Here is a 27,551-nt window from a genome sequence, read left to right on the forward strand (position 1 = left end):
CAGTGATGTGTCATCCTAATGGGGTCCACTGCGTCCGAAGTGTACCAAGTCTGTGCCATATCGACTTTAATTGTATATCAAATTCTTGGATGATTGTGCAAAAGGCAAAGTTTAACACTACATTCGCGGCTCCACCTTTTAGAGTCTTCGGATATTGGGCCATATGAATCAAAACTAGCATTTGCTCTCTCTACCGATTTTGAAGCATTTGCTAGTACGTACCCGTATGAATAAAACCGTAGCAAATGCTCGGAAATTTAAGTTCTTGTTACAAGTCAAAGCAAACGCTTGTTAGCATCTAGTGTTTACTTCAAAAGGGACAAATGCTTGTCTTCATATGAATAAAGTGTGGCATAGGCTTTGATAGGAATTCTTCGATTTTTCAATGTTGCTCCTTAGGTGACCAGAAAGTTGAAGTAAAAGGTTTGTCATCTTCCGAATAGCTCTATGCGTTTTGGTCTCGAAAATTGTATTTGCTATGAGAGCCATGTCATGTAAATAAATATCCTTCACTGCATCGATTTAATGAGGACACGTGTAGCGGAGGTCATAGCATTTTACAATTTATTCGGAAGACACTCGATATGGGTCTTTGAGAGCACGAAAGACCAAATTTTAAGTGTTTCTTCATAATCTGCAAAAAATCAGGTGGAGGACAATTTTTCTATCAAAGTAATCATTCCAAAACAATTGCAAAGGTCCTCTCCCTTAGCAGTAGAAGCTCTTCCTTAACCTAGGTCTATGATGTATAACGTGGCAAATTATTCAACGGATGCAGGACTTCCCCAGTTAGATGACAGATGAATCGGACGATGATGACGCAAGAGAGTGTGTCAACGAGGACAGAACACTAGCACTTTCGCCAACATCTTTTCATCAGGAGACCTCTTGACCCCCCTATCCTCGAATACCAGGGTCAGTCGTGTGCTCCTCTCCCACACACATAACTCAAAAAACATGGTGATAGGTGCCAAGTGAAAGGCCTGAAGTTCAGGATGCTATAACATTACCCAAACCACAAAATGAAATAGATTACCAGCACAGACCATTCATAAGAAATATGACATCGGGACTGACCTTCAAGCATTTGCTTGAAGATTATTAGCAAAGCATTTGCAGTGAATGGTCCACATTATTCATACGAAAACAAGCATAATCTTTTACTTTTAGAAAATACTGCTTCAACTTGAAGGATTTGCTTCCAAGGAAATGCTAGTTTTTATTCATATGGCCCATTGTTTATAAGGCTTCTCGCTATTGGCAATCGATGTAATTTGGCGCTGGATGATGATATCGACCGAACAGCCTAACCAGACAGAACCAGTTTTTCTTCGATGTAATTATTGAAGCTCTGCAACAGTGTCAGCCCGAGAACTGAACCCCTGCAGCTGATCTTAAAACCCTTATTGTCAGCCCTTATAATCCATGACTTCGCTACAAAGATAGTGCAACCCGTAGGCTCTCCGTTGGTATCGAGTGTCACGGCATACGCCTGGCCAATCTCCAGACATCTTGACACTCAAGCATAGGATCCAGTCCACCGACCCGGATTCCATTACACCAACCCTTGACGCAATACGCATATCTGCCTGTACAAGTTGATTCTGTTATTCCTCACTGGATCGCATGCTACCGCCGATATTAACCAATCAGAAGGCCTATATCCAGAGCCCACTTTGATCATGATCTAAGCAACCTCGCTTCTAGTCTTCTACGTTCAAAAATGCTGTGGCGAAAGTGTATATTGGCACTATGCCAAGACTGGAGGCGAGAATAAATAAATGACTCATTCATGAAAAAATCACAATTTTGAACGCAGCGTTCTCATTGGCTCACAACATCGAGGCGCACGAGAGACAGAATTATGGCATGCTTTTCTTCAGAGGTATGAGGGGAGGGAACGGACCGATTATCGCTGATGGCTCAGAATGATCTCCAGAAGGAGTGTGACAAAGAAGCACACGTCCTCCCTTATTCTATAGATTTTCCGCACTGAGGAAATTAACACAGCAATTGTAACCAAGGTCAAGAGATTCATATGATTACCTGAAGAGAAATTAAAATTTCCTGTGTTCATCATCATATGCTGATGAGAAAATGACATGTGACAGCGAGTGACGTCATCCATATTTATGTGAATTGACATTAACTAATCACAGAGCTTTTATTTTTAGATGTGTCCAGGGGTTCATAAGAGGACCACTTCAAGTGGGAAGCGCATTGACCCCTGGACGTGGAAATTGCTTCATTCCCGCCACGCCTCTTTTCGGATATTTTGTGTCCACCAAATCACCAGTGATCAGACACGGCAAAACAATGAGCACTGTAGATATAAACGATTTAGCTATAGTTTGCCCGTACTGAATGGTCTAGACCAGCAGCCCCCTCGAGCAGTTGCTTTGCACACAAGCTAGTCGTCTGGCACTGCAGTGCTTCTTTGGTCTTCCCTTCAGGTCGTCCTGATCATTTTTTGTCTGACAATTCCATTGCGCTAATGGGCCAAATTTGACTGACAGCATGTTCTTACGGAGAAAATCTGCCTACTAGGGCCTATGGCATGGTGCATGAGCATGACGTCGCACGTGGCATCACAATTCATCTGTGGTCAATTCCTAACCAGGTCATTGTGCCGTGTCATAGGGCTCTCTGATTTACCGGCCATGTAAGACAAAATTGCGTTGCAATAAATTTTCATTAAGATTATATCAGTGGGAAGGGAATGAATCTACTACAATTGGCTTCATGACTTGAGCACAAAGGACAAAAGTACGAAAGCCCAGAGACGAGATTCGAAATTCGAAATTTAAAACTAGACTTCGAGATTCAAACTTGTCTTCGAAGTTCAAAACTCGACCTCGAAATTCAAAACCTAAAAAAAATTAGCAATGACCAATGGCTTCGTGTGTGTAATATTTTTATCTGTGTATGTTACTATGAACGCTATGAACATGCCCACAGGCAGCTGCAGTGATGTAGGTACATTGTAACGGTAGATCACAGTCCCATCACAGTCTCATGATGTGTGCTATTGGTGATATACGTTATGTGTACGGCCTGTGCTGATCTATACAGGTGCTGCTTGACGTATTTTCTTTCGTGACTAAAAGAAGGAGCTGGGAATAAAAGTGGGCCTTCATGCAACTAATATGCACATTTATGGGACTGGGTGGTGTTTCATTCACCGATATATTCCTGGTGCAAACGAGAACAGTTTCGATATACTGTGAGATAGGAGAGAACATTATTGGCGATTTAGTGCAGCTTGATCTCGACTATCTGGCTGCTGCTTATAGATTCCTTTTAATGTAAATCAGGTTGAATCACTTGTATGCCCTAGGGGTGCACTGAAATGTATGTAGGAGGTACCCCATCAAGATACTTCACAAAGTGATGAGTTAGTTACCAAAGTGGCGTTGAACGGTGTGTAATAGGGAAGTGATATGATTGGCGAGCCAATTATTTCTTGTGTTGTAAGACGGCTTGTCATTGGTCAATTTTAAGTTGTGAATTTCGAAGTCGAGTTGTGAATTTCGAAGTCAAGTTTTTATTCTCGAAATCGAGTTTTGAATTTCGAATTTCGAATCTCGAAATGAGCCTTCTTGGCTTTCGTACAAAAGACATTCAAGGTCCAAGCTCCAACTCTAACAACCACCGGCACAGTCTTTGTTCGTGCAATAAGCGTGTTTAACTTAAGATCTGTCTTGATGTGCACCCCAATATATTTGGCAGATTTTACCGCCCCCAAGTAGGGATATTCTTGGCTGATATTCTGATATGCAAGGGATTTCCATTTACCACTCATGGCGTCTCTGCATCGGCCAGGAAGTTATCATTTGACGATAGATGATGATGTCGTCCGGAAATAGGCTAACAGTGGAGCAGTTTTCTGCGATGTAGTTGATGAAGATGAGAAACAGGGTCGGTTACATAACTAAACCCTGGGGAACACCCAAGGTCACTGGCTGGAAACACCCTGATCTTTTTCCTCCAAAACTACCACCCTTTTGGACTTTTGTGAGGTCAGGAAGCTTCGGATCCAGTGTACATACCTGCCTATTTTCAGAAGGAGCTTGTCATCCGGCACCCCGTCAAATTATTTTCCGAAAGTCTATGGCAATGGCATCAACTTGCCTTGCTCGTGCAGAGGTGTTGTGCAGGTCGTTAACAATTTAAAGTCAAGGAGTTTTGCAAGACAAACCCTGTATGTTACCATGTTAAGTCTTGCGGATGATAAGTTTCTTTAAGCAACATCAATACATTAAGAGTCAATATGATGTATAATCAGGGCTCATATCGAATTGACGGAATGAACGGAATATGATGGATTGTGACCAAAACACACATGCCTTATCATCACCAAACGTTTTCAAATGGGACATAATAGAGAGTTTGAGATCCGCAACTTATAGCAAAACTTATACGTATACTTATACGCATCGGGGTACGTTGAAGCGTATAGAAAAATGACTGGAGAAAACCCAAACTGTTTTGACGTATTCGTACAACAATGTAACATGAATGTGGGTTCGACTCCACCAGTGCCTTGGAACCAATTACAGCTCGCCTTACAAACACGCTATATTTTGGCGAACAATAACGCAAGAAATATGAATTATCATAGGCATTGTCGTTCGATACCATTCAATGTATTCAAACTCAATCTGGATGGTCACAAGTTGTCCGATGGTTATACCGTTACCGGCTGTGCCGTCTTCGCCTTTGTTTCGATTTCGATTAATCGACGAATATACGGGTCCATGTATAGGCCAGCCCTTATTACTTATGAGCTAGATTTTGAAGGCACACTGTTGATCAAACTCAGTTTTCTACCATACCTCTACTCTAGACGTAAAGGGTAACACGCTCAAGGTGTAAACTTAAACTCCGCATAAACTCTGATGTGAATGATTTTTAAATCAGAATGGAATGTACAAAAGAAAAAGCTTGTTTTGGTGGCAGTTTGTTTCATTTCCCTTAAAATCAACTTGCGTAGTAATTTTCGGTCTCCGCGTATAGAAACACGATTATGTAATAGACTCTGCGTCGATTGATGACGATGACAGCATAGAAGCATGGTAAGTCTTGTAATGGATTTTGTATTCAGCTGAGGCCCGCGTATAATAATTTGACGGATTGAACGCAGAAAAGGACCCACAAAACCGCCTTTTTTTCTCTGTCTGTGGTTATCTGTTGGCGGTTGTAATTAGATCTGAGCTAATATAGTTTCCCTAATTATTGAAGCTGTGTTATCTCAGTCGTGAGTTAGCCAGAGCTTTTTTATCCAGGCTGGAAGATTCGACTAATGGAAAACTTATGATGGGAAAAAATCAGACCCATATTCGATGACGTATTTGGAAGAAACTAATAAGTATACGTATAAGTTTTGCTATAAGTTGCCGATCTCAAACTCTCTAATGCCAGACCGACGACACTAATGATAAAATACAACTCTTGCATGCATTTATCATGTGAACAAGATGTGTATCTACCCACACTTTGAGCCAGCTTACGGATGCATCGTTGGCGCCCTCTCCACACAAAACCTGCCACTATTCCCTGCAATTCCTCCCTTTAACAGGCAAACCTTTTTGGGCTTGATTTTAGCACAATTTTCTATTATATTCCGTTCCGTCAAGTCCACGAGACGAGGTAGTGAGACCCCGAGGCCTATTTGGCTGTAGTGTGAGAAGGTTGGCAACAAACAATATCTTATCTCCTCCTTTTGAGGGTTAACTAGTGACATCTAGGTGTCCAGTTTTCAGTCTCACACAGTGATTTTGTTCAAACACAAATTGAATAATATAGTTTATTTCGTTCAGGTTGAAAATTAAAAGTAACCAAACCAGGGAAAGGTAAACGGAAACGGGAAAAAGGTAAACATAATGTGTACTTTTGATATTTGAGTTATATAAGGAAGGCGAGGTTAACTACGCCCGCTACGTCACTCGTATCAGGGAGTAATGTCACCATCGCCTTAGTAACATGTTAACAAGACAAGAAAATGTATAAATCTGGGGGATTTCTTTCCCACGAGAGAGAACCTCAGAGAACCCCAGAGAGAGAGAGAGAGATTCAGGAGATCCTGGGACGTGAGCCTAGGGCTCCCAGAAGAAGTGTAAGCAGATTGAAAGTAAAGAGTGTCAATCGGGAAATCATCGTGGAGTCCATTTGAGTACATGTAGTTCCCCCAACACAAACTGTACTACAGCAGTTCGGCAAGAGCTTTAGGACTCTTATTTTCTGTATTTGAAGCCCCAGGGCAGTTCCCCTCATTGGTTGAAATACAGGGATTTATTGTGTACAGGGTCGTAAAAGAGAAACCCCTAATTTATTCTCGATGGCATTGTCGAGCGCCAATCAGAGAAGGGGACGTCCACAAGTCATGTCTCTCTGAAGCTGAATGTAGGACATTCTTGTCTTTCTTGATCCCGAATGTGATCCGGATTTTAATCCATCTTTCAGGTGAATCATCATCCATTCGACAGATATTTGCAGTGGAAGACCCAATGTCTTAAAAAAACTATGGCAGCTAAAAATATAGGTGAGTGCTCATTTTGTTATTGTGATCTCGTCTTCGAGTTCTTGTACCGTGCATGCTTTTCACAGTGGAACGTTGTAGTGGTATCCACCCTGACTGAGAAATTCATGGAAACTGTCACATTTACTGAAAATGGAACGATAATAAACAAAGTGTAAGTTTTTTACCCCTCGGCCAGCGGCATGGCCTAAGGGTATTGTCGTCCTCTGTGGCGTGGGTCTGTCGCTTCTTCGGCGTGGGTCTGTCGGTCCGTCCATCGGGGTGACGGAAACGATCTAACTTGAGACTACTTCGAGATTTTCTTTTCATATGCGGTGAGTGTGCGGCACACCATGTACCAGTAGCCGCTATTTGCTATTGAAAATCACGCATATCCAATTCACGTTTTCTCCACGGGGAGGGGGGGGGGGGGCTTGTTGAAAACGGACAAATAGCACTTTATCCTTGCAACTGGACGGCATTTTATTAAGTGTGCATTAGAGGTTGCATCTGCTGAGGATACGAGGATACATCACATATCACACGAGTTATTTTCAAGGTCACGGAGGTCAGAGTTAAAATGTTCATCATTGGTCTTTTGCCTAACGACGACGTAAACGCTCTAACTTGAGAGTGCTTCGAGGTTTTCTTTTCATATATGTGCAGCATATCGGTTGGCGCTGTTCACTATTGAAAATCACGTCTATCCGATTCACGCTTTCACCATCAGAGTGCGTTTGCTGAAAATGGAAACATTGCACTTCCTCCTAAACAACTCAGCGGAATTTCATGAAATTAGTATGGTATGTGTGTCTGTTAAGCATACATTATATGTTGCACGAGTTTTTCGTTCCACCCAATTTTCAAAGTCACAGAGGTCAACGTTCAAATGTTCCTCATTGGTCCCTTGACTAACATGACTAATGACGTAAACGCTCTAATTTACTTCAGACTGCTTTAAGATTCTATTTTAATATTGACTAATAATAATAATAATAATAATAATTTATTATATTAAACGTGCTTTTGAACGAAAATCATTTGCAAAGCACTGTATAATTTAAAAAACCACACATAGTAAAAGAGAAAATTGTACATAGAGATTAAAACATTCATAGAGATTAAAACATTTAGGTGCTGGTGTCGAAGTGTTCAATAAAAAGGTGAGTTTTAAGATGTTTTTTGAAGGCGCTGGTGCCAATGGGATCACGTATCCAGGCCGGAAGTGCGTTCCACAGCCTGGGTGCCAAGTTCCCCAGGCAACGGTCTCCGAAGACGTCCCTTGTCCGTGGTATGGAAAGGAGCCATTGGTCCTCGGAAGACCGAAGCCTGCGGTCCGGGGCACGAAGACTGAGGAACTCCTTGAGGTACTCCGGGCTTTGGTCATTATGTAAGACTTGATGCGTCAGCAGTACTGCCAGTAGCACTTTATACTGGATACGTGATCTCACCGGCAGCCAGTGCAGCTCCTTAAGTACAGGGGTGATGTGTTCCCTCTTTTTGGTCTTACTTAGAAGCCTAGCAGCTGCATTCTGAACTTTTTGTAGTCTTGAAAGTTCACTATGTGTGTAGCATATCAGTAGGCGCTGTTCGCTATCGATCACGTTCACGGTTTCAAAGTTTTCCATAATTTTATCTGTCATTAGTGCATGGCTACATACAGCACACAATTCCAGCATATCTTCTTCAATATGCATCTGCAAATGCACTGTTATCAGCATAACGCAATCAACGTACCACCTAATTCAACTTAGTCTTGGGCCGAGTGGTGTCACGTGCTACTGAGCATGGTATTTTTTTGGAGCTACCTTTATGAACCACCAATCGAAAAATAAGTCAGGCTTTCTGTAAAAACCCTGTTATTCTATAGTCCACGTGGAGAATACTTCCGCAACAACGTGCACAACATTCATCCACCCGAGCAAGTGCGTGCTTTTTGGTGTTGTTCCTTGGCTTTTTGTGTGTGGTCGAGGCACTTTCTCCGTTTGATCTGCAGTTTCCCCTGCTCCTGATTTCCTCTGTAGAAGCACCAGTTGACGCAGGCCTCTGCAGTCCTGAACGTGTCTGCCATTGTTATCCCCCAGGCTTTCTGTGGTTCCAATCATGCCAATATAGACAATATCAAATGCAATTTCAAATGTTTCAGGGGCAGAAAAAACGGACAAAAAGTGGCATGCACATCTGCTAAGTAAGTTGGATGGAATGCTGACAGTCGAGGAGGTGAGAAAACTGAAGCACCTTCTTGGGACTGCGGAAACGCTCGATCCCGATGAACTGGGGAAGTGCAGTAATTTTTGCGATGTGTGGAACAGTCTTAAAAGGTATGTGTACCACCAGACAGTGTGTTCACCTGACTTTCGTTATGTAAAAACACTGACGACCTCGCCATAATCCGGTGCAGCAATTAGTAACTATCATGATGGTGATGCAAATCTAAAACAGTTTTTTTCGACCCTTGGGTTGGAACCACATAACATTCATAATGCAAAAACCTGAAAATCAATTTGGATACAACCGGAATATCATCGTTTTTTTAAATACAGGGCACAAAAGCTGGCAATCGGTGATTACGACGAACTGAGTGAGTGGATGGTGATGCTCAAACGCATGGACTGTGTTGGTGTGATCAATGACCACAAGGGCAGAATAGAAGATTACCGTACAAAGCAGGTAACCCCGACTTATTTTTATGGTGAATAACTACATGTACACCACTTTCTTCTAAAACTTCATTTTCCTTATCAGAGGTGTTGACCCGCACCATTTTTTACTGATATTCAATATAAAATCCCGATTGTGACGGAGTTTTGTTTAAGAAGAAAATATAAACTCTATTGGCTTATCTTTTGTTTTCTTCGGATAAAAATAATATTTCATGAACTAACTTCTAGTATATTCTAAATTTTACTTCGTTCCTGACTTACTGAAATTTTTTTTTTGTTCAAATTCCTGCCCAGCAAGGGTCAATAATTATTTGGCACGAGTTGGGGTCGCGCTCAGATAATATTTTGGATGTAAGTCTCATCAACTTTTCGATTAGCTGCATCGACATGCCCTGCCTGCGGAAAATCGGGAATTTCGAAAACAAATCGGTCATCTCCAAGTTCTGTGAGGCTGTCTTTCTAGGTGAAAGAATTATACAATCTTGATGACTTAGGCGATATGAATGAGTACCACGAAGATCAAACCATTGTGGTGCTTGTGCCTTAGCAACACTGTAAAATTTAAACCACCTAGCGTCGAGGTTTGATCACTTGACAGCCCGATGGTGTTGCTTTCGTCCAAGTAGCATAGAGAGAAAGCTGTGTACCCTTGGGTTCACACTGTCGCCTTGGGGGGGGGGGGGGGTAATCACTTTCATCCACCGCGCTAAAACAACGTCATGAGCTTACATGTACTGCAGGGCTGGCGAATCGAAACGTTCAGGAGAAATGTCGTGTTGGTGACTTCAGAAGATTGATCATACAAACTGATGATTTTGTTTAATATCTTGGGTTATTCATTGATGATAGTTGTTTGTAATATTTTTATCAGCCATTCGTTTATTTTGTCCTCGTCGTCCTTTTGATAAATATATAATGAACAAAGTAATGCAACGCCCACTGGGTAAGTCATAAAACCACGCCTTCCATCAAGAACTTACGATAATGTTTCCCAATTACCACAAATACTTACACAAAAGCTGGCAACATTTGAAGTGCTCAGCAGTCACACCGGTTATGGTACAATGATGGTGTGGTCACAGAGAAAAAGACTTCGCCCCCAAATTAAAAACCTTTTATTCTTTTTCGTTGCATCTCTCACAGTCTCAGAAAACGCCCGTCGGTAGGCCTTCAGATGGCGCAGCGCCTAAAACTACGGCAAGTGATGAGAAAGAATGCTCTCAGGTAAACTCCTCACTTCTTCCGAATATTTATATCGGCCATTCGTTTATTTTGTCCTCGTCGTCCTTTTGATAAATATATAATGAACAAAGTAATGCAACGCCCACTGGGTAAGTCATAAAACCACGCCTTCCATCAAGAACTTACGATAATGTTTCCCAATTACCACAAATAGCGTCCTATTGTTTGGTGGGGGGGGGGGGGGGGGGTAGCAATTGCCAAGTCCTGAGATATTTATAACTTCTTTGTGAAATCCTGTCCGTGTGCCAGTTCTTAAGGAGCTGTGGTCCTTCAGGGGGAAATTGTTTACAGTTTATTTTACAAGCATTATTACTATGATGTGAGTTTTGAGGGCAAAGCCGAAACTAAAAGCATTGAAGGCATCAAGCTCATCACATAGTGAATGATATGGGTTCCGCTTCGGAAAAAAATATCATTTTGGAAACCGAAAATGTAATTTCCTGACCCAGCAGAAATAGTTCCAAGCGGAAGTGTTGCCAACGATTTGACACCTTGCATTTTTGTCTGAAGTAAACAATTAAATGGGAGGGGTGGCTACTTACGCAGGCAATTAGGCTAGTAGGCTATATTTTAGAGGGAGAGCAAGACATGGGAATGTTACAATCATGCACCATCAGTCTTTTCTTTTACAAATGTCGACCTAATCTTGCGACATTACAATTGATAACTATAATGGCGTAATTACAAGCGGGTTGGCACTTAAACTTGATCAAAGACACAATGGGGACTTTTGGACCCAACGTTAAGCGAGAAGGACTGTCATCACAAGTGGCTGATACGCTCTTCGTTGTGGTATTAGGGATCCATTAAAGTGTTAATACAACATGATAAATAAAGTCTGTACATTGTTTTGATCGAAATGTTTGACTTATTCTAAAAAAACACGTTCACGACCCCCCTTGATCCGCCTGCCATTCTAACCAATTCTGATATGCCAATGGAAAAAAAAACGCCTCGGAGTCTGTTCCGGTGACCATCGGATCACCATTCATGAGTATGACCTAGACCGTGCCAGTTCGAACCCTGTACATCTTTTGAACCCACTCCACAGGAACGCGGAAATAAGAGCTCAATAGCCCCCAAATCGACTGGCAAAGTCATCTCAAAATGTCTTTTTCAAAATTCCAACTGCTTTGCATAGTGGGAATATTATATTTCATCATGACATACAGCAGTAATCTTTAATATCTACCTGTTCGCCGATAATTGGAAAAGTTTCAGAAACTTTAGAAACTTTAGAAACCTGTGTGTTTGTCAGTCGATTTGGGGGCTATTGAGCTCTTATTAGTTCCATGTGTGCCTGTGCCCTCTCGGGAATGTTTGGATATCAGTACCCAACTGCTGTTGGTTCAATATTACAAATATATCGTGTTAAATGTATTTTTCTTCTTTTGAAAGCTTCGGGAATAGGACGCTATGAAGTATATATCACACTTAATTTTCAGAGTCGGGGTAAATCTCTAGTCAAAGCCGCCGGAGACGGAGATACTGCATCAGTCCTCAAATTGCTATCAGATGGAGCAGATGTAGACTATATAGACTATGAGATAATGGATAAGGTAAGAAGTAGCTTGTCGGTAACCGCTACCTTAATTGTTGTCTCTCAGTGCGCATTATCCTGAGCTTCAGGTTTTTGATACCGGTCCTACCTCGTGTCGAGAGACGAAGTATACTGAAAACCACTGGTGCTAGGATGAGCTGAACTGTGATGCCTATTTAGGGGAAAACTAGGACAATGGTCTAATGTTACAACATTTCTGTAGCAGGCGATGTTTGAGCAGAAATTTGTTATTGTAATATGTGCGTGCTACGCACCAACTTACTGCATGGAAACGTTCGTTCTTGGATGATCAACTACATTACTCGATCTATGCTCCTTCCGTGCTGCATACTTGATTCATTGAGAATCGTTCATTTCAAGCTGATGAATGCAATTCAAGTGGTAAAATATATAAATACCGCAATATGTTGTCCCTGTGAGCGAATTGCTGATCATTAAGTTTTCAGAGAATCAGGCTTGGTACCTATGGTACAGACTATATCGCCGATTCTTGTTTCCTACCACCAGTAATACCTCAATCACTGTAAATTCGTTCACCAATCAACACCGACGCGACATACAGTTAGCCAAACTTCTGGATATCAGAAAAAAATAAATCTTGATCGTTTTTGTTTTAAGATTTCGTGAATAACCTTGTTTCGCGAAATTGAAAATCGTGAAACATTTTTTATCAGAAAACCGAAATCGCCTGCTAAATCGGTCACCTTGATGTCGTAGATGCTATCATTATAATTATTGAAAGGTGGCGCAGACATGAAGAAGTTGACAACGAGGAAAAGGTAACACATCAGAAAGTCCCTTTCTTCGTAACGTTAGCTTTCTCATATCATTAGATGAAAAAGCAAAGTATGTTGTTGTTGAATGAGATAACAAGTTTGAATGTCTTGAAATCATCTACACCTAAGACTCTTACCTTTTGATGTATTTCGATATTTGGTTGTCGACAGTGTGTCTGTCTTGTGGCGCTTATGTTCGCCTCCAGGAACTGTCACCTTCATGCCGTAATCGCTCTATTGAACGTTGGAGCAGAGGTTGGCCAAAAAATGAAGGTAACACACCAATAGTTCCATTCATCCTAGCTAAGCTTTCTAAAATAATAAGATAAAAAAACAAGAACAAATGTTTTAATTGTTGAACGAGATAACTACATGTGTTTTAAATCTCTTGAAATCATCTTACACCTCAGACCTAGAGGTTCCCGAGTGACTCTGTGCATCTCCCATCTCACGTTGACGATAGAGTAATACGGGGGGGGATGACATTCGGCATCGAGAAACAAGAGATGACAAAAAAACAGAAGGAGCAAAATGAAGGGGGAGGGGGCGATAAAAAGCAAAAACGTTCCCAGTGCCCAGATAATTATATACCACGTCCACGACACCTTTAATGTTTCTCGCACAATCATAGGCCTGCAACTCTGGCAAACATTTTTCACAAACCTCATTGACCCTGATGTTTTAGTGATAATCCGGCATATAAATCCATTAGCTTTACCCAATGATGAACTCAAACTTCAACTCGCGTATTCGCTTGTTCACCGACCAGCTGAACTTGGTAACATAACTGATCGTGCGTCGTGGCGGAATTCCTCGGATGCCACAGATCGACCTGTTGCTGCTACACACCTGCTGCTGCAGGAAACATCGTCATCATCTTCGTCATCGAACTCTATCAGAAGACTAGAAATGGATAAATCTGCCACTCCGACCAAAGCCACGCCAGGCGAGACTGATTCCCCACCCCCTCCACGCATTGAAACTCTCCTTGCAAGGAGCTGATTTACATGAGCTTCATAGCTAACAATGTTCGGTAGCGTTACAGCAGCGCAAAGACATGAGCAAACAAACTGCATGTAGTAACGAAATACTAACGTACAATGCTATCGTGACTTCTGCTCAAAATATCAAAAACTGACGCCGTTAGCGACATTCTGCAGACTCAACTTAACGGGTTAAAACACGAGAACAGCGTCCTTGAGTCTGAGTTAGACAAAAAGAATAAAGATATCTGTGAAATAAAGGGAAAAGAAAACCGAACAGCTTAGAAAAAAGTGTAACGAGTATAACTCACTAAGGCGAGACTAAATCAATCTTGCATTTGAACGTAATCAAGGACATTTGGGTGTCTCGAAAATTCGTAATGATCTGAAGCAACTGAACAAAGCAGACGTCAGTGCGATCGAGATGCCAGACACGAACAGGGAGTTAAATGACATTTGGAAAAATATGAAATATTTACGTTCAAAACAGAACTCCTTTGATCGAGATATTCAAAACCGGTAATACGAATAAGGGCTCCTGTGCAAATCAGATGGGAAATCCACTTGATTCGCCTCACCAACAACCTGAACTGGATATCATAACACTCAGATTTAGGAAAGGCATAATTCCCCGCTACGAGCATTGGTTAATCAATTAAAAGATGATTATTTGATCCATTTTTAATAGTTCACCGTGATTGGCCTGTACTGGACTCTATCCAATCATCCAGGGTGGTCTATAATCGAGGCTGTTGTTTTGATACTACACGTATAACTCACTGTTGTAATGTTCGGGAATTAGCTGGAGATGAACTTCGACTTCAATATTTTATTCCTAAAGTCAGTAATTGAATGCTGGGGTAACTAACTTTTCACATGGGGCCAGCTCCTGCACTTGTCACTTGTCGGAGTGACCACATGCATGAATTCATAAGGAGGCTTGGGTTATCTGTTCATATGATTACAAGAAGCAAACTCAAAATTGTAAGTGTTCATCATCATATGCGAATGAAAAAAATACATGTGATAGCCAGTGACGTCATCGATATTTATGTTAATTGTCAGTACCTATTCACAGAGCTTTTATTTTTTTATGGTTTCCAGGGGTTAATTAGAGGACCACCGGAAGTGGGGAGCTCATTGACCCCTGGAAATGGAGGTTGCATAGGCCTCGGCTCCACATCATTGGTATTCACCTGCTATGAACCGCGGGTTGTTTTAGGGTGTTTGCTTACTGTGGGGTCGGGACAATTTGGGTGAAATGAAATGATATGTCTGGGGGTTGTGATGTTGTCTTGTTTTAATATGCGTAAAAAGGTCGATGTGTGATATGGAGCACTCCGCGCCGACCCAAGTGTTTACAAATCGAACATGATGATTTAGGGGGATGATTTTCCTACAAATTACTTACACTATACGCGTTTTTGGCCAAAACGACCGGAAAACTCAAACTACACCACTCTTCAAAGTGGTCTCGAGTTATTTTGACGAACTATTTCGCGAATGGTGAAGAGGCGATGGCTTGTAACGAACTTAGTACAACAAGTGCCGCGAGCATAGTGGGTGGCAGCACCAGACGGAAGAAGTAGTTCGCCTAGGGTTTTTTCGGTGTACTCCATTGACGTATTGTTTCAATGCGTACATATGTGGCTCTCCTCGGGTTTGGTCGGTCAGTAAGGGAAGGTTCATATTCCTACGTCTGTGGGGAGGTTAGCAATACATTTGAATAGGCGAAACAGGAATTAGGCGAAACAGGAATAGGCGAAACAGGAATAGGCGGAACAGGAATAGGCGAAACAGGAATAGGCGAAACAGGAATAGGCGAAACAGGCATAAACCGTTTTTTCGACACCCTCCGCACGGACTCCACTCGTTCCGGAACACTCACTTACTTGTTAATCTGCAGTGGTTAGCCTGTTTTCATTGCAGTAAAGAAATGATAATCGGGATTTTATATTATATTTTATATTTGCCCCGGGTATTCATATAGGGAGCTGTGCGCTACTTTGCGCCCAGTGCTTGGGACGGGTGAGGCGGTTTTGTTATTATGTGACGTGTATCACGTGATTATTTCCCATACGGTACTTAGAAAAATTAAGAGCGATTAACAACGTAAGGTGAAAGAGAACGACCAAAATAAAGGGGGAAAATTGCGGAAATGGATGAATGCTTTAAACATATAGTGGCCCCAATACTTTCCCGGCTTATTTTTGTATAATCCCACACTTTTGATTTAATAGATGGCCCCATATGCAAATCAGACCTGCTGAAAAGGCCCCTTATGTTAATGAGTATGCCCATACATAGAAAGAACAAAAAATGCTATTTCTCCGAGCTCGCTGCAAAGGTTACCCATTTAACCCGGCGAGGACCATCTCCATATCCACCACGACTTTCAGGAAAAGTTTCGAGGTCATCCGATCTGAACTGACGGAGGAGATGTGTGACAAACTATTTCAGCTCTACGTCCATTATAGTAGTGATTGTTTCTTGAAGTCCCACGAGAGGTGGAGACGGTTGCGTTTTTTCTTGTCCTCAAGCTGGCCATTTGAATATAATAGCAGGTTTCAGGTTGGATCATATTCGCGAACTGATACCTATCCTGGTCCTGATCCCGGAAACGGGATAGACGAATCTGATTAAAACATTTGGCCGTGCTGCTGTAAATGTAAACTTGCGATGTCATTTAGCTGTCCATCCGCCTGTCTGTAGGACCGATAGGGCAAGAAACTCATTTATCCCCTCTGTTTGTTCAATTAGTGGAACGATTTACCCGCCGACATAAAAGAGTCACCTTCTTTCAAGACAAGATATAAAATAGACTACTTCAAACAACGGAGCTGGTCACGGAGCTGGTCACGGCTTACGTAAATACCCTACACAGTCGTTGATACCCTACACAGTCGTTTTAGACTTGGTTAAACCAGAGTCTTTCAAATAAAGAGTCAGGTCACGGCAAGTTTCCTTTGATCCCACAGCTCTCTCGGGCAATTAACTGAAAGTCATGATGAAGCCCATTTTACTCCGCACATGCAGTATACATAATATTTCTCGGATAACAAATACATACAATATATAATTTTTTGGACTTATATCGATGTGAACGTTCAAACAATTTATGCAGACACGTTAGTTAATTTTTATAGGCAGCTAATTGCCAAATAAAACAATAGTCAAACCGAAATTAAGCTGCATGCATGCACCCACTGATCGGTTTGCAATATGTTATAAAAAGTCCATAATTGGGTTGTAATCAATGGCAAACTTGTGGCAGGCACATTATGAAAAGACTCAGAATGTACACATCATGTTTGTAAGGTTCAAACCAAATGGCGTGTTCAACAATATTTGATAGTATTCCTCACGCCACTTTGCGCTTTAATGCTTGCCAAAACAAGCTCATCGATGGGAAAATGAACCGTTTTCTAATCTTAAAAGGAAAGAAACTGGGCTTTAAAATAGCAGAGACATTGAATTAGAGAAATGTTGATTAAAAAAATTGATTTCTAAACATGCTAGCGTTTGACCACAAAACTCGAGTCTTTTGCATGTTTTCATACTTTTTTTCAATTTTTACCTCGAACGCGAAAAAACTCGTTGCAGTTGGTCAAAATTTATAAGATATGAATATCCCACTAGATGACAACAAATGGAACCATATGATACCTTTAGATGGCCCATTTATCACCGACAACATACCTAACTGCTTATTAACTGCTAATCACAACAATATGTGATGATCCGGTGAAGAAAAACGCATTTCGAAAGTTATTCTCAAATCAGTGCCGTCACTACTTCTCAAAACTGTCGAAAAGTAAAAATATGAAACATATCGGTTTTTGTATCAACGTTGTCTTTGACACTATATCTGAATAGCTGTATAGAAATCAGTGCATTTGAAGCTGGCGTTTGCTCTAAAATGGAGGATTTGACTATGTTCAGCTGATCGAACAATAATTGTTCAAGTTCCAGTTGTGTGAAATTTGCCTGGGTCAACGCGTGACCCGAGAGAGCTCTGTCCCAACGCGCGTCTTTTGGAACGGACGGTGGTTTGATGTTGAAACCATACGTTCCCTAGCTGCCTGACAGACAACTCTGAAATCTGATCTCTATGTAACAGAGGAAAAACATCAAGGTCCAACCGGGGATTGAACCCGGGACCTCTCACTTATAGGGCCATCACTCTACCGACTGAGCTAAAGGAATCCCCGGGACCTCTCGCTTATAGGGCCATCACTCTACCGACTGAGCTGAAGGAATCCCCGGGACCTCTCGCTTATAGGGCCATCACTCTACCGACTGAGCTAAAGGGAATCCTCGCTTATAGGGCCATCACTCTACCGACTGAGCTAAAGGGAATCCTCGCTTATAGGGCCATCACTCTACCGACTGAGCTAAAGGATTCCCTTTAGCTCAGTCGGTAGAGTGATGGCCCTATAAGCGAGGATTTTCCCTTTAGCTCAGTCGGTAGAGTGATGGCCCTATAAGCGAGAGGTCCCGGGTTCAATCCCCGGTTGGACCTTGATGTTTTCCTCTGTTACATTTGGCGCCCAACGTGGTAAAAAGGTACTAATAATTTGTTTAGATGCTGGTGTGTCTTTGGATAATGAATTAACCCTTTGTATCACGGAAGAACCCGGTTGTGAGGACACAACTTTCCCAAACGGGGGAGTATGTAGTGATGGCATCATTCCTACGAGCCCAGGCTAGAGGGAAATTACCTTTAGCTCAGTCGGTAGAGTGATGGCCTTATAAGCGAGAGGTCCCGGGTTCAATCCCCGGTTGGACCTTGATGTTTTTCCTCTGTTACATTTGGCGCCCAACGTGGTAAAAAGGTACTAATAGTTTGTTTAGATGCTGGTGTGTCTTTGGATAATGAATTAACCCTTTGTATCACGGAAGAACCCGGTTGTGAGGACACAACTTTCCCAAACGGGGGAGTATGTAGTGGTGGCATCATTCCTACTAGCCCAGTCTAGAGGGAAATTCCCTTTAGCTCAGTCGGTAGAGTGATGGCCTTATAAGCGAGAGGTCCCGGGTTCAATCCCCGGTGGGACCTTGATGTTTTTCCTCTAGACTCTAGGTCTATCATCGACACCTACTCTGTGCTCATACACGCAAGAAGCTGAGATATATACTACCGTAACTTTATTAATTGCAACCTACATAACTCTCCTTTTACTCCAAGATTGAAGAGTGTTAATTGGTGCTGCAGGCTCGGAAACACAATGTTATTATGATTATTTGGGTTCAAGAAGTTTGTATAAGACCGGAAAAAGGGTCCCTGGACGGTAGCTACTCGACTCAGACCAAAGTACCGCTGACAAATATGATATTACATGTATATGAATATCGCACGTAGTCATGGTTGTGCGATATTCATATAACATTATATTAACGTAGTGATTTGGTATGATAGAATATTGTAGTAACTGTTGTGCCCGGGGTTTGGTATAGAAGAAAACTGATGCCGTTTCATAGTTGAATATTTTTATTTGAAACCTGTAAAAAATATATGACATTTAGCACCGAATATAAATCATGAGTGATCAAGAGAAACAGAACTAATGCAACTACTATAAATCGTGTTAATTACAAAAAGCAAATAATTTACATGTTAAAATGAGCAATTATAATCCTAAATTCAAACGATAATCGTTAAGCTAATTAACAGTTACGTTGACATCAGGCTAACAGTCTGCAATAAGATAATTGAATTGAACACCAAACCGGGACGATTAACTAAAACATAATAAAGGGTGCAACTTGCTTGCCTATCGCTTCGTGACAAAGTGAAAAAAAATTGTTCCACATACGAAAAATCACGAGAGCCTAAAGAATACAATTGCAAAAGGTGCGAATCAAAGTAGGCGCTAAATCTAAACGTGATAAGAAAAAAAGGAGTATTTTTCGCCGATATTGTTTTTTTACGGTCTTATACAAACTTCTTGAAAGACTAATGTTTAACAGACTCAAACGTTGGACCAAATATAATAACATTGTGTTTCCGAGCCCGCAGCACCAATTAACACCCGCGTACCAAAAGAAGCGCGGACGCATTTCAACCGCTTTTGTTCTAGAGGAAACCATCCGACAAAACATGCTCAAAAGTCTACTCCTGTTTCCTTGACACAGTTAAAGCTTTTGACACCATGCGTGGCACAATGGCATATTCTACAATCTCTTCAATTTGGAGTAAAAGGACGAATCTTGTGGCCAACGAGAGCTTGCTATGACAGTGCTCAAAGTTGTACTGGTAGGCAATAATATAATGTCCCCTATAATGTCCCCCTGGTTTCCTCTACACCAGTCGGTCCGACAGGGTAAAGTTTTGCCAATCTGGTTGTATCTCCCGTCATAGATGAGTTGATTGATAACCAGAGCTCGGTTCTTCATAGCTCCGCAATCTGCAAACAGTGGCAGTAGCGGTCGCTAAACTAACCAGGCATTGAACAACCTGGCCCTGGACGCTTTAGGTGTCAGGGCCAAAATAGGAGAGGAAAGTGGAGGCATGATTACAATGGTGATAAATGCCTGGTTACTGTTTTCGGAGTAACGCCAAAACTCGGGGCTCTGATCAAGCCGAATCAGAAGTGGATACTTTGGGATTTAATAGTGGAGTTTCGAGTTTCAAGTTGGGACATTCTATCGGACAGCGAAATCATGGTACTTGGAAGAGTCCATAGATTCTGCATAAAAAGAATGCAAAGCTTTCCCCGCCATACACGAACTGGGATTACACAAGTCATGATTGGTTCGAATAGCTTTATAGACAAGAGGCGCCTACTAGCCTATTTATTCCTGCGCCAACTAGTGGCCATGGGGAGGATTCCTCGTCCGCACTCCCATGGAGGGTATTTAAAGATACATGTAACTTTACATCACTATATGAGCGTTGTATGAACGGTGACAAATGTATATTAGGCTTCCTTCAGCTGATAAAAGAGACTCTGGGACGCTATAATCTATCCGATTATTTAGCTGTAGCGGTTGATGATCCCGAACTCTTCCCTGCCAAAGTCCTATGTGTGCTGACCAGGGGCTTAGCTCGAAAATGCTGAACAACCATTCTTTCATATAATGTTCACTTATTATCTGCCCATTTAGGTTAATTCAGATTGACTGCAAAATACAAATTTAAGCAACCATGAGTGATAGAAAACTCATTATACAATAAGATTTTTACAATTAGTTCAACAACTCAAATAAAGAGGGCGCTGTGAACGTCATGTTTTTTCCAGCAGTGGTCTGTCAATGGCAAAACACGGCAACCAAATATGCCAGCATCACCAGGCCTGCTACACTAAGCTTGGGAATGAAACCCAAGTCAATCGCATGCACAACAATAGAAGCCTAGTTCACTATCAATACTGTCAACACACAAAGCAACCATTGTAGCTGGAAGATGACACATATACGCCCACTTGTCTTGCACAACACATACAACTTGAAACACCAATAAAACATTGTAGTCATCAAACTAAGACCAAGCATAAGATAAGGAAAACTCCAGAATAGCATTGAATGTGTTGTTAACTTCATGAAAAACTTAATGCTTCATAGCCAAATTATTGCTTAACAGACCCATTCATATAACTAGTTGTGCGAGACTACTCACAAATACTTGTGACCATCTTTAAGACAATGGCTGAATCTTCAACCCTCAGTTTAACTCGATAAGGCGCTCAAAACTAAACTAGAAGTTTTTCAAATATCACCTAATGGAACTTCAGTCCGCCTATTCAATCTTCATGGCCTGGCACTTAACATTATTTACTACAAGCTTTATCACCCTTTCTCAGTAGAAATCGACACAAGGTACGAGCTCTGATGCTCTTTGATGCTTGACGCAGACTCTTATGGGACCAACGACCTGTGTCTCACCTTGATTCTAAAGATAAACTTGACCTAAAGACAGTGACCCGGGTGCATATGAATATGTTTGTAAATAAAACTTAGAGTAGAGTTTTGGCCGTAACACTATCGAAAACAGTCGTCAACCGCTCCGTTGACAATACAGAATATATGAAATTCTTGGAGAATTGTGCAGATAATGTCTCCTTGCAACGCATTCTACATGTTGAAAAATCATTCGACTTTCCGTCCTTTCTTTGGACTGCGGCATTAGCCGACGCAACACACATAAACAAATATGCTGACATTCCTAGGCCGAATACGCTGATAATTGCTGTTCAAGCAATCAAATGAAAGAAATTCAGCCAAACCTTACTGACCAAGCGGTACACCTGTTTTGTGGCTGCTCAGGCTATTTTGCTAGAGAACCGGCATGAATTCTGGGACACCGTTGTCAACGCGTTCCCAGTCGAACTTTGCGCCACACTGTGGAACATGGAAGATAGCCAGCTCACCGAGGCAATGCTCGGGAAACAGCTGGAGGTGGACTTCGACATCAGTAGTTTATTCCTGAAGTCGGCAATTGAATGCTGGGTCAACTAACTTTTGACAAAGGCCAGTTCCTGAACTCTATCTATCACTCGTCAGAGTGACTACATGCATGCACTGCACACTGTAGACCTATATTGATCATTTCCCTGTTGTGTGTGTGGGCGTGCATGCGTGAGCGTATGTGTTGTTTTGTTTTTGGTTGTTTGTTTCTTTATGGTTATTTTGTATATTGCACCTGACTGTTAGTTAATAATCTTTCGTAATCTGTAACCTCACATGTATTTTGTTAGGTGGAATCAAACTATATACCCTAAAGTCCTGCGAGAGAGAACGAATATTGCTGACATGTCCTTATTTAATAACTTGGGCTCGTGGTCATTCTTGCATGGATCACCCCTGCATAATGCCTCCCTAGTTCAATTAGCTAGCAAAATTGGGCTGGGTGTAACAATGGGGGCATTGACTTGGATTTGGCAACCACTGTAAAGGAAGAGCACCATGTTCTCTCTCACGGGATATTAGGGTATATCTATTTATTGTATTTCGATATTTGGTTATCGACAGTATGATTGTCTTGTTTCAGGACGGCTTGACTGCGCTAATGCTCGCCTCCCTAAACGGTCACCTTGATGTCGTAGATGCTCTATTGAAAGGCGACGTAGAGGTTGACAAAGAGCAAAAGGTAACACACCAAAAATTCCATTCATCTTAACTTACCTTTCTAAATCATAGGATAACAAAGCTCTGTATATTATTGTTGAATGAGATAACTAGTTTGAATCGCTCGAAATCATCTGCATCTCAGGGACCGTATTCATGAAGCCTTCTTAATAGAGCTTAGTAAGCATTTACGTATTACTAGGTGGTTCTTAGCGAGTTGCGTCATATTCACGAAGCACTCGTAACTACAATCGATTTCGTAAGTCGCTACTAGCGCTACGTGTTTTCGACTTCGTAGCGTTTTCTAGAGGTCCTTCGCGTGAGTTCACGACGTGACGTTTTGATGGTCACCTGCCAATGCATTTCCTTTACGTAAATTTATTTCCTTTTCGTGTGACGGCCAATATGGCAGTGCAAAACAATACTCTATATTCCGACGTTAGATGGCGCGCCGATCGAATCTGACTTGACACTAGGTGGCAGAAGCTGACGGGTATAAAAAGATAAACAGACGTCACGCCCACAAAATGTTCGCGATCGATAAATTTGAACCCGCAATTCGCACACTTTGTGACCAATAACATAAGAAAAAAGATTCAAGTACAAAAGAGTTTTTACACACAGGTCGTATATGGTCTATTGGAACGTCACCAAGAGGTTGACAAATAAAATAGCAAAAAAAGGTAACACACCAAACGTCCCATTCATCCTAACTTAGCGCTCTAAAATCGTAAGATAATAAAGCGATGTATGTTATTGTTGAATGGGATAACTAGTTTGAATCTCTTGCGATCATCTACAGTTACAGATATAAGGTCACAATTGATAATGTCCATTAAATCTTGGTAACAAGCTACGACTTGTTATCCAAAGTTTAACATTGTAGATATTTCCTGATCAGTAGAATATAATGATAATTGTGGCCATTAATAAGTTAAACACCGTGTTTGTGTTTTTCGATCATTCACATGAGGTTTATAGCTCACACATTTTTACGTGGCGTTACAGCAATGCAAAAACATGAAAAAGCAAGCTGCATGTAATCACGAAAAACTATCGTACAATGCTATCGTGACTTCTGCTCAAAATCATCAAAAACCGACGCCGTTAACGACAGTCTGCAGACTCAACTTTACGAGTTACAACACGAGAACATCGTCCTTAAGTCTGAGTTAGAAAAAAAGAATAAATATATATGTGAAATAAAGGGAAAAGAAAACCGAAAAGTTTAGAAAACGGTGTAATAAGCATAAGTCACTAACGCGACACTAATTCAAACTTGCATTTAAACGCAATCAAGGACATTCAGATGTCTTGAAACTTCGTCATGATCTGAAGCAACTGAAAGCAGACGTCAGTGCGATCGAGATGCCAGAGACGAGCAGGGATTTAAATGACATTCGGAAAAATACGAAAAAGGCCGATGATGAAAGTGATGTCCAGCCAAAGCTCTCCGGCATCCATAGGACCATGGTTGATGAGGCTAATTCGTCTAACAAAAGGAAAACACCCAACGCGTCTGAAAACTCGAAGGATACGAACAAGGGCTCCAATGCAAATCAGAGGGGAAATCAACTAACGTATTCGATTACTCACCGACCAGCTAAACTTGATAATATAACTGATCGTGCGTCATGGCGGAATTCCTCGGATGCCGCAGATCGACCTGTTGCTGCTACACACCTGCTGCTGCAGGAAACGTCGTCATCATCTTCGTCATTGAAGTCTATCGGAAGACTAGAAATGGATACATCTGCCACCCGACCGATACCCCGCCAGGCGAGACTGATTCCTCACCCCCTCCACGCATTGAAACTGTCCTTGCAAGCAACCAGTGCATGGTAAGAACCAGGGACTGTAGTATGAGTGACAAGCTAAGGCAGGTCAACCCGTCAGAATTTCGCGGTTTTGTGCGCAATTGTATATCTCAAGGATCACAGTTTTAACATAATGTCCAGTCACTTTCACCGCTGCCACCCTGTTTAGTGGAGTGTCCACGACTATGAAGATGAGAAATCAAGAGATAAACACAGATGTTAACTACAGGCTTTAATGCACAGAAGCCGTCTTACAAGAAGGATGAAACATGATCATATAATAAGGTAAAATGGGGTATTTGTAGCCCCGGTCTAATTGTAGCTCCTGGAAATGTTTTTGATTCATATTCCGGTAACCATGTAATTATTCAGCCAACCCAAGCATTGATATGAAAGAGGTGATTCTTGAGTATCGCAACATAGATAGTTTTGGATTATGCAACAAATTATGTAAGAACTTTGGCTATAAGAAGTAAACAAATCAGCCACGTCCACAAATAAAGTTGGGATCGAAATGTTTGCAGGTCTGACTTTTCCACACTTGCAGAGCATTGATATACATTTGAAACTTGATTCTGGTGATCAGTATTGAGTGTAGAGAATGTTGTGGTGTATGCGGCATTTGATTTCATTATTAAAGGTAAATTTTTCAGAAACACTTTTCTGACCAAGGTACCCTCGGAGTATTTGTAGCCCGTTAGCTCGGGGGATTTGCATGTAGCCCCTATGAATAGCTCAATATATCCTGTCATAAATCATGAAAATGCTAGTTTTTTTTAATGCGTATACCCGAATTGTATTATTTGATCATAAATCCATCCGATTTAGAAACAATGTTAACCTTTTATGTACCAACATTTGAGGTTTCATACTAGTTTATCTAAATTATATCGAAATAATGTTAAAGAGGTTGAATAGCGCCTCCAGAAGCAAGCAACAGCGCCACCCGTAGCAGAAATAAGAACTGCTTAGTGACGTCATGGTTTCCATATACGGCATCTCATTTGCATATTTTTACAACCTTATTGACTACGAGTTATAAATATGCCAGTAGCACGTGGATCATGCCGGGCGGCGCTGTCAGATGTTTCCACTATGGGTTACATAATCGCCTACAAAGAGGCCAGTGTTCTAGTAAATGAAGTTAGCAATGATAGCGAAAGAATGTTAGTGTATGTTACGCAGTCAATAGCGATAGTAGTGAGTTGGAGAGAGGAGAAAATGGAAAATGGAGAGAATAGTAGTATGGATTTCGAGTCGCCGGTGGAGAGCGAGGCCCCTGATCCGAACAGTACAGAAGAAATGGAGCAGCATATTATCCAAGACTTGTTTGACAACCATGACGACTCAAGATATTTGCCAGAATTGCGGGCAATGAACATGAGTGAAGCGGAGATGGGACCTGATGCGTTTATCCGCGAGCGAATCGACGAGACGAGGCATTTTCAAGCATCCGAATGGTACCTTACAGATCCGCAAGGGGCGCGTTACCGAAAATGTTGCAAAAATCAATAACGTGATCGTAAATATTGTCATATTTTTCAAGATAAGCGTATGTAAATGATACGCAAACGGTAAACCAATGAAATGCCAGTATCTATTGAACCTTACAAGTGATTTGGGGGCCTTGAAACTCCTTATATTTATCAATGAAACCTTATTCCCGCCTAGGGTTTTGACCGGGCCGTGCAAAACTCCCCTTTTTTTCCCGGGCACTTCCCTTTAATATTTCAAAGGTCTCTGGTTAAGCCACACCATTGACTAGACAGCAGCATTTCTCATGGTACATTGCATTGCCGTTAAGGAGTGGTGCCAACTATAGTTGGGGTTGATGCATGACCCATAACCACTGAAACTACAGTTTTTAATGGCACACGACAAGACCGTCAGTCAATTCAGAATTTCACAAGCTGTTGTCTGACACAAGGTGTACTGTACAACGAAGGTGATAGATAGAACTTTGTGTTTTTACACCAGTTTAAAATCAGGCTGATTTGCGACGATATTATTTAAATTGTTGCGAAGTGATTGCATCGAATATCACTTAATGTGTTCAATAAATATCGTTTGATACCAGCAAAATCGCGTCATCAACCTAGATTGGAATAAAATTGAAAGCTTTATTACCAATAAAGACCGCAGACCTGTGAAAAAAAATTTCCTCATACATAAAAAATGCACTAAATTGCATTGCAGGTTGTAAAATTGGAAGAGGTGCCACTACAAGATGCTGGCCAGTTTTAGTGAATCTGTCTGGAAATCTCTCGCGTAACCAAAGTTATCGGTGAAAAAGGGGCTCTACCCCATTTACCTTACATGTAATCAGGGGATGCTGACCAACACAATGTAACAGACAAGAAGGTGCTGCCATCTGCACTAAGGGAAACTCACTAATCTTATGACGTGAATCAGCTGAGTGATCATGTCAGACATGTATAATCTCGGGTGTACAATGTAAATACTTTCATGTCTGATGAAACTGATCAATCTGTATCAAAACTAACCACAAACGACTTCACAAACAATAGCCTGCGGTTTGGTCCATTCTATCCGACAATGCGGTGCTTTTTCAGTCTGTGCGTCTTATTGAGGAAACCCTCTCTTAGGTGAAACAGAGCCGAACAGAGCCAAACTGCATGTAGTATCGAAATACTATCGTACAATGCTATCGTGACTTCTTCTCAAAATATCAAAAACTTATGCCATTAACGACAGTCTGCAGACTCAACTTAACGAGTTACAACTCGAGAACAGCGTCCTTGAGACTGAGTTAGACAAAAAGAATAAATATATCAGTGAAATAAAGGGAAAAGAAAACCGAAAAGCTTAACGAGCATAACTCGCTAAGGCGAGACTAATTCAAACTTGCATTTCAACGTTATCAAGGATATCCGGGTGTCTCGAAACTTCGTAATGATCTGAAGCA

At 41.4% G+C, this 27,551-nt stretch overlaps 1 protein-coding gene across 1 annotated transcript in view; it reads left to right on the plus strand.

Moving 5' to 3' along the window:
* LOC135500177 (ankyrin repeat domain-containing protein 29-like) overlaps window positions 1–27,551 on the plus strand; it is a 651,767-nt gene that overhangs the window by 442,254 nt on the left and 181,962 nt on the right. The window contains exons 6-8 of the mRNA XM_064791424.1: window positions 10,324–10,404; window positions 11,868–11,981; window positions 22,732–22,830. Coding sequence (XP_064647494.1) covers window positions 10,324–10,404; window positions 11,868–11,981; window positions 22,732–22,830 — 294 coding nt within the window. The remainder of the gene's footprint in view (window positions 1–10,323; window positions 10,405–11,867; window positions 11,982–22,731; window positions 22,831–27,551) is intronic.

Source organism: Lineus longissimus, chromosome 16 (assembly GCF_910592395.1).
Source record: "Lineus longissimus chromosome 16, tnLinLong1.2, whole genome shotgun sequence".
Taxonomy (NCBI): Eukaryota; Metazoa; Nemertea; class Pilidiophora; order Heteronemertea; family Lineidae; genus Lineus; species Lineus longissimus.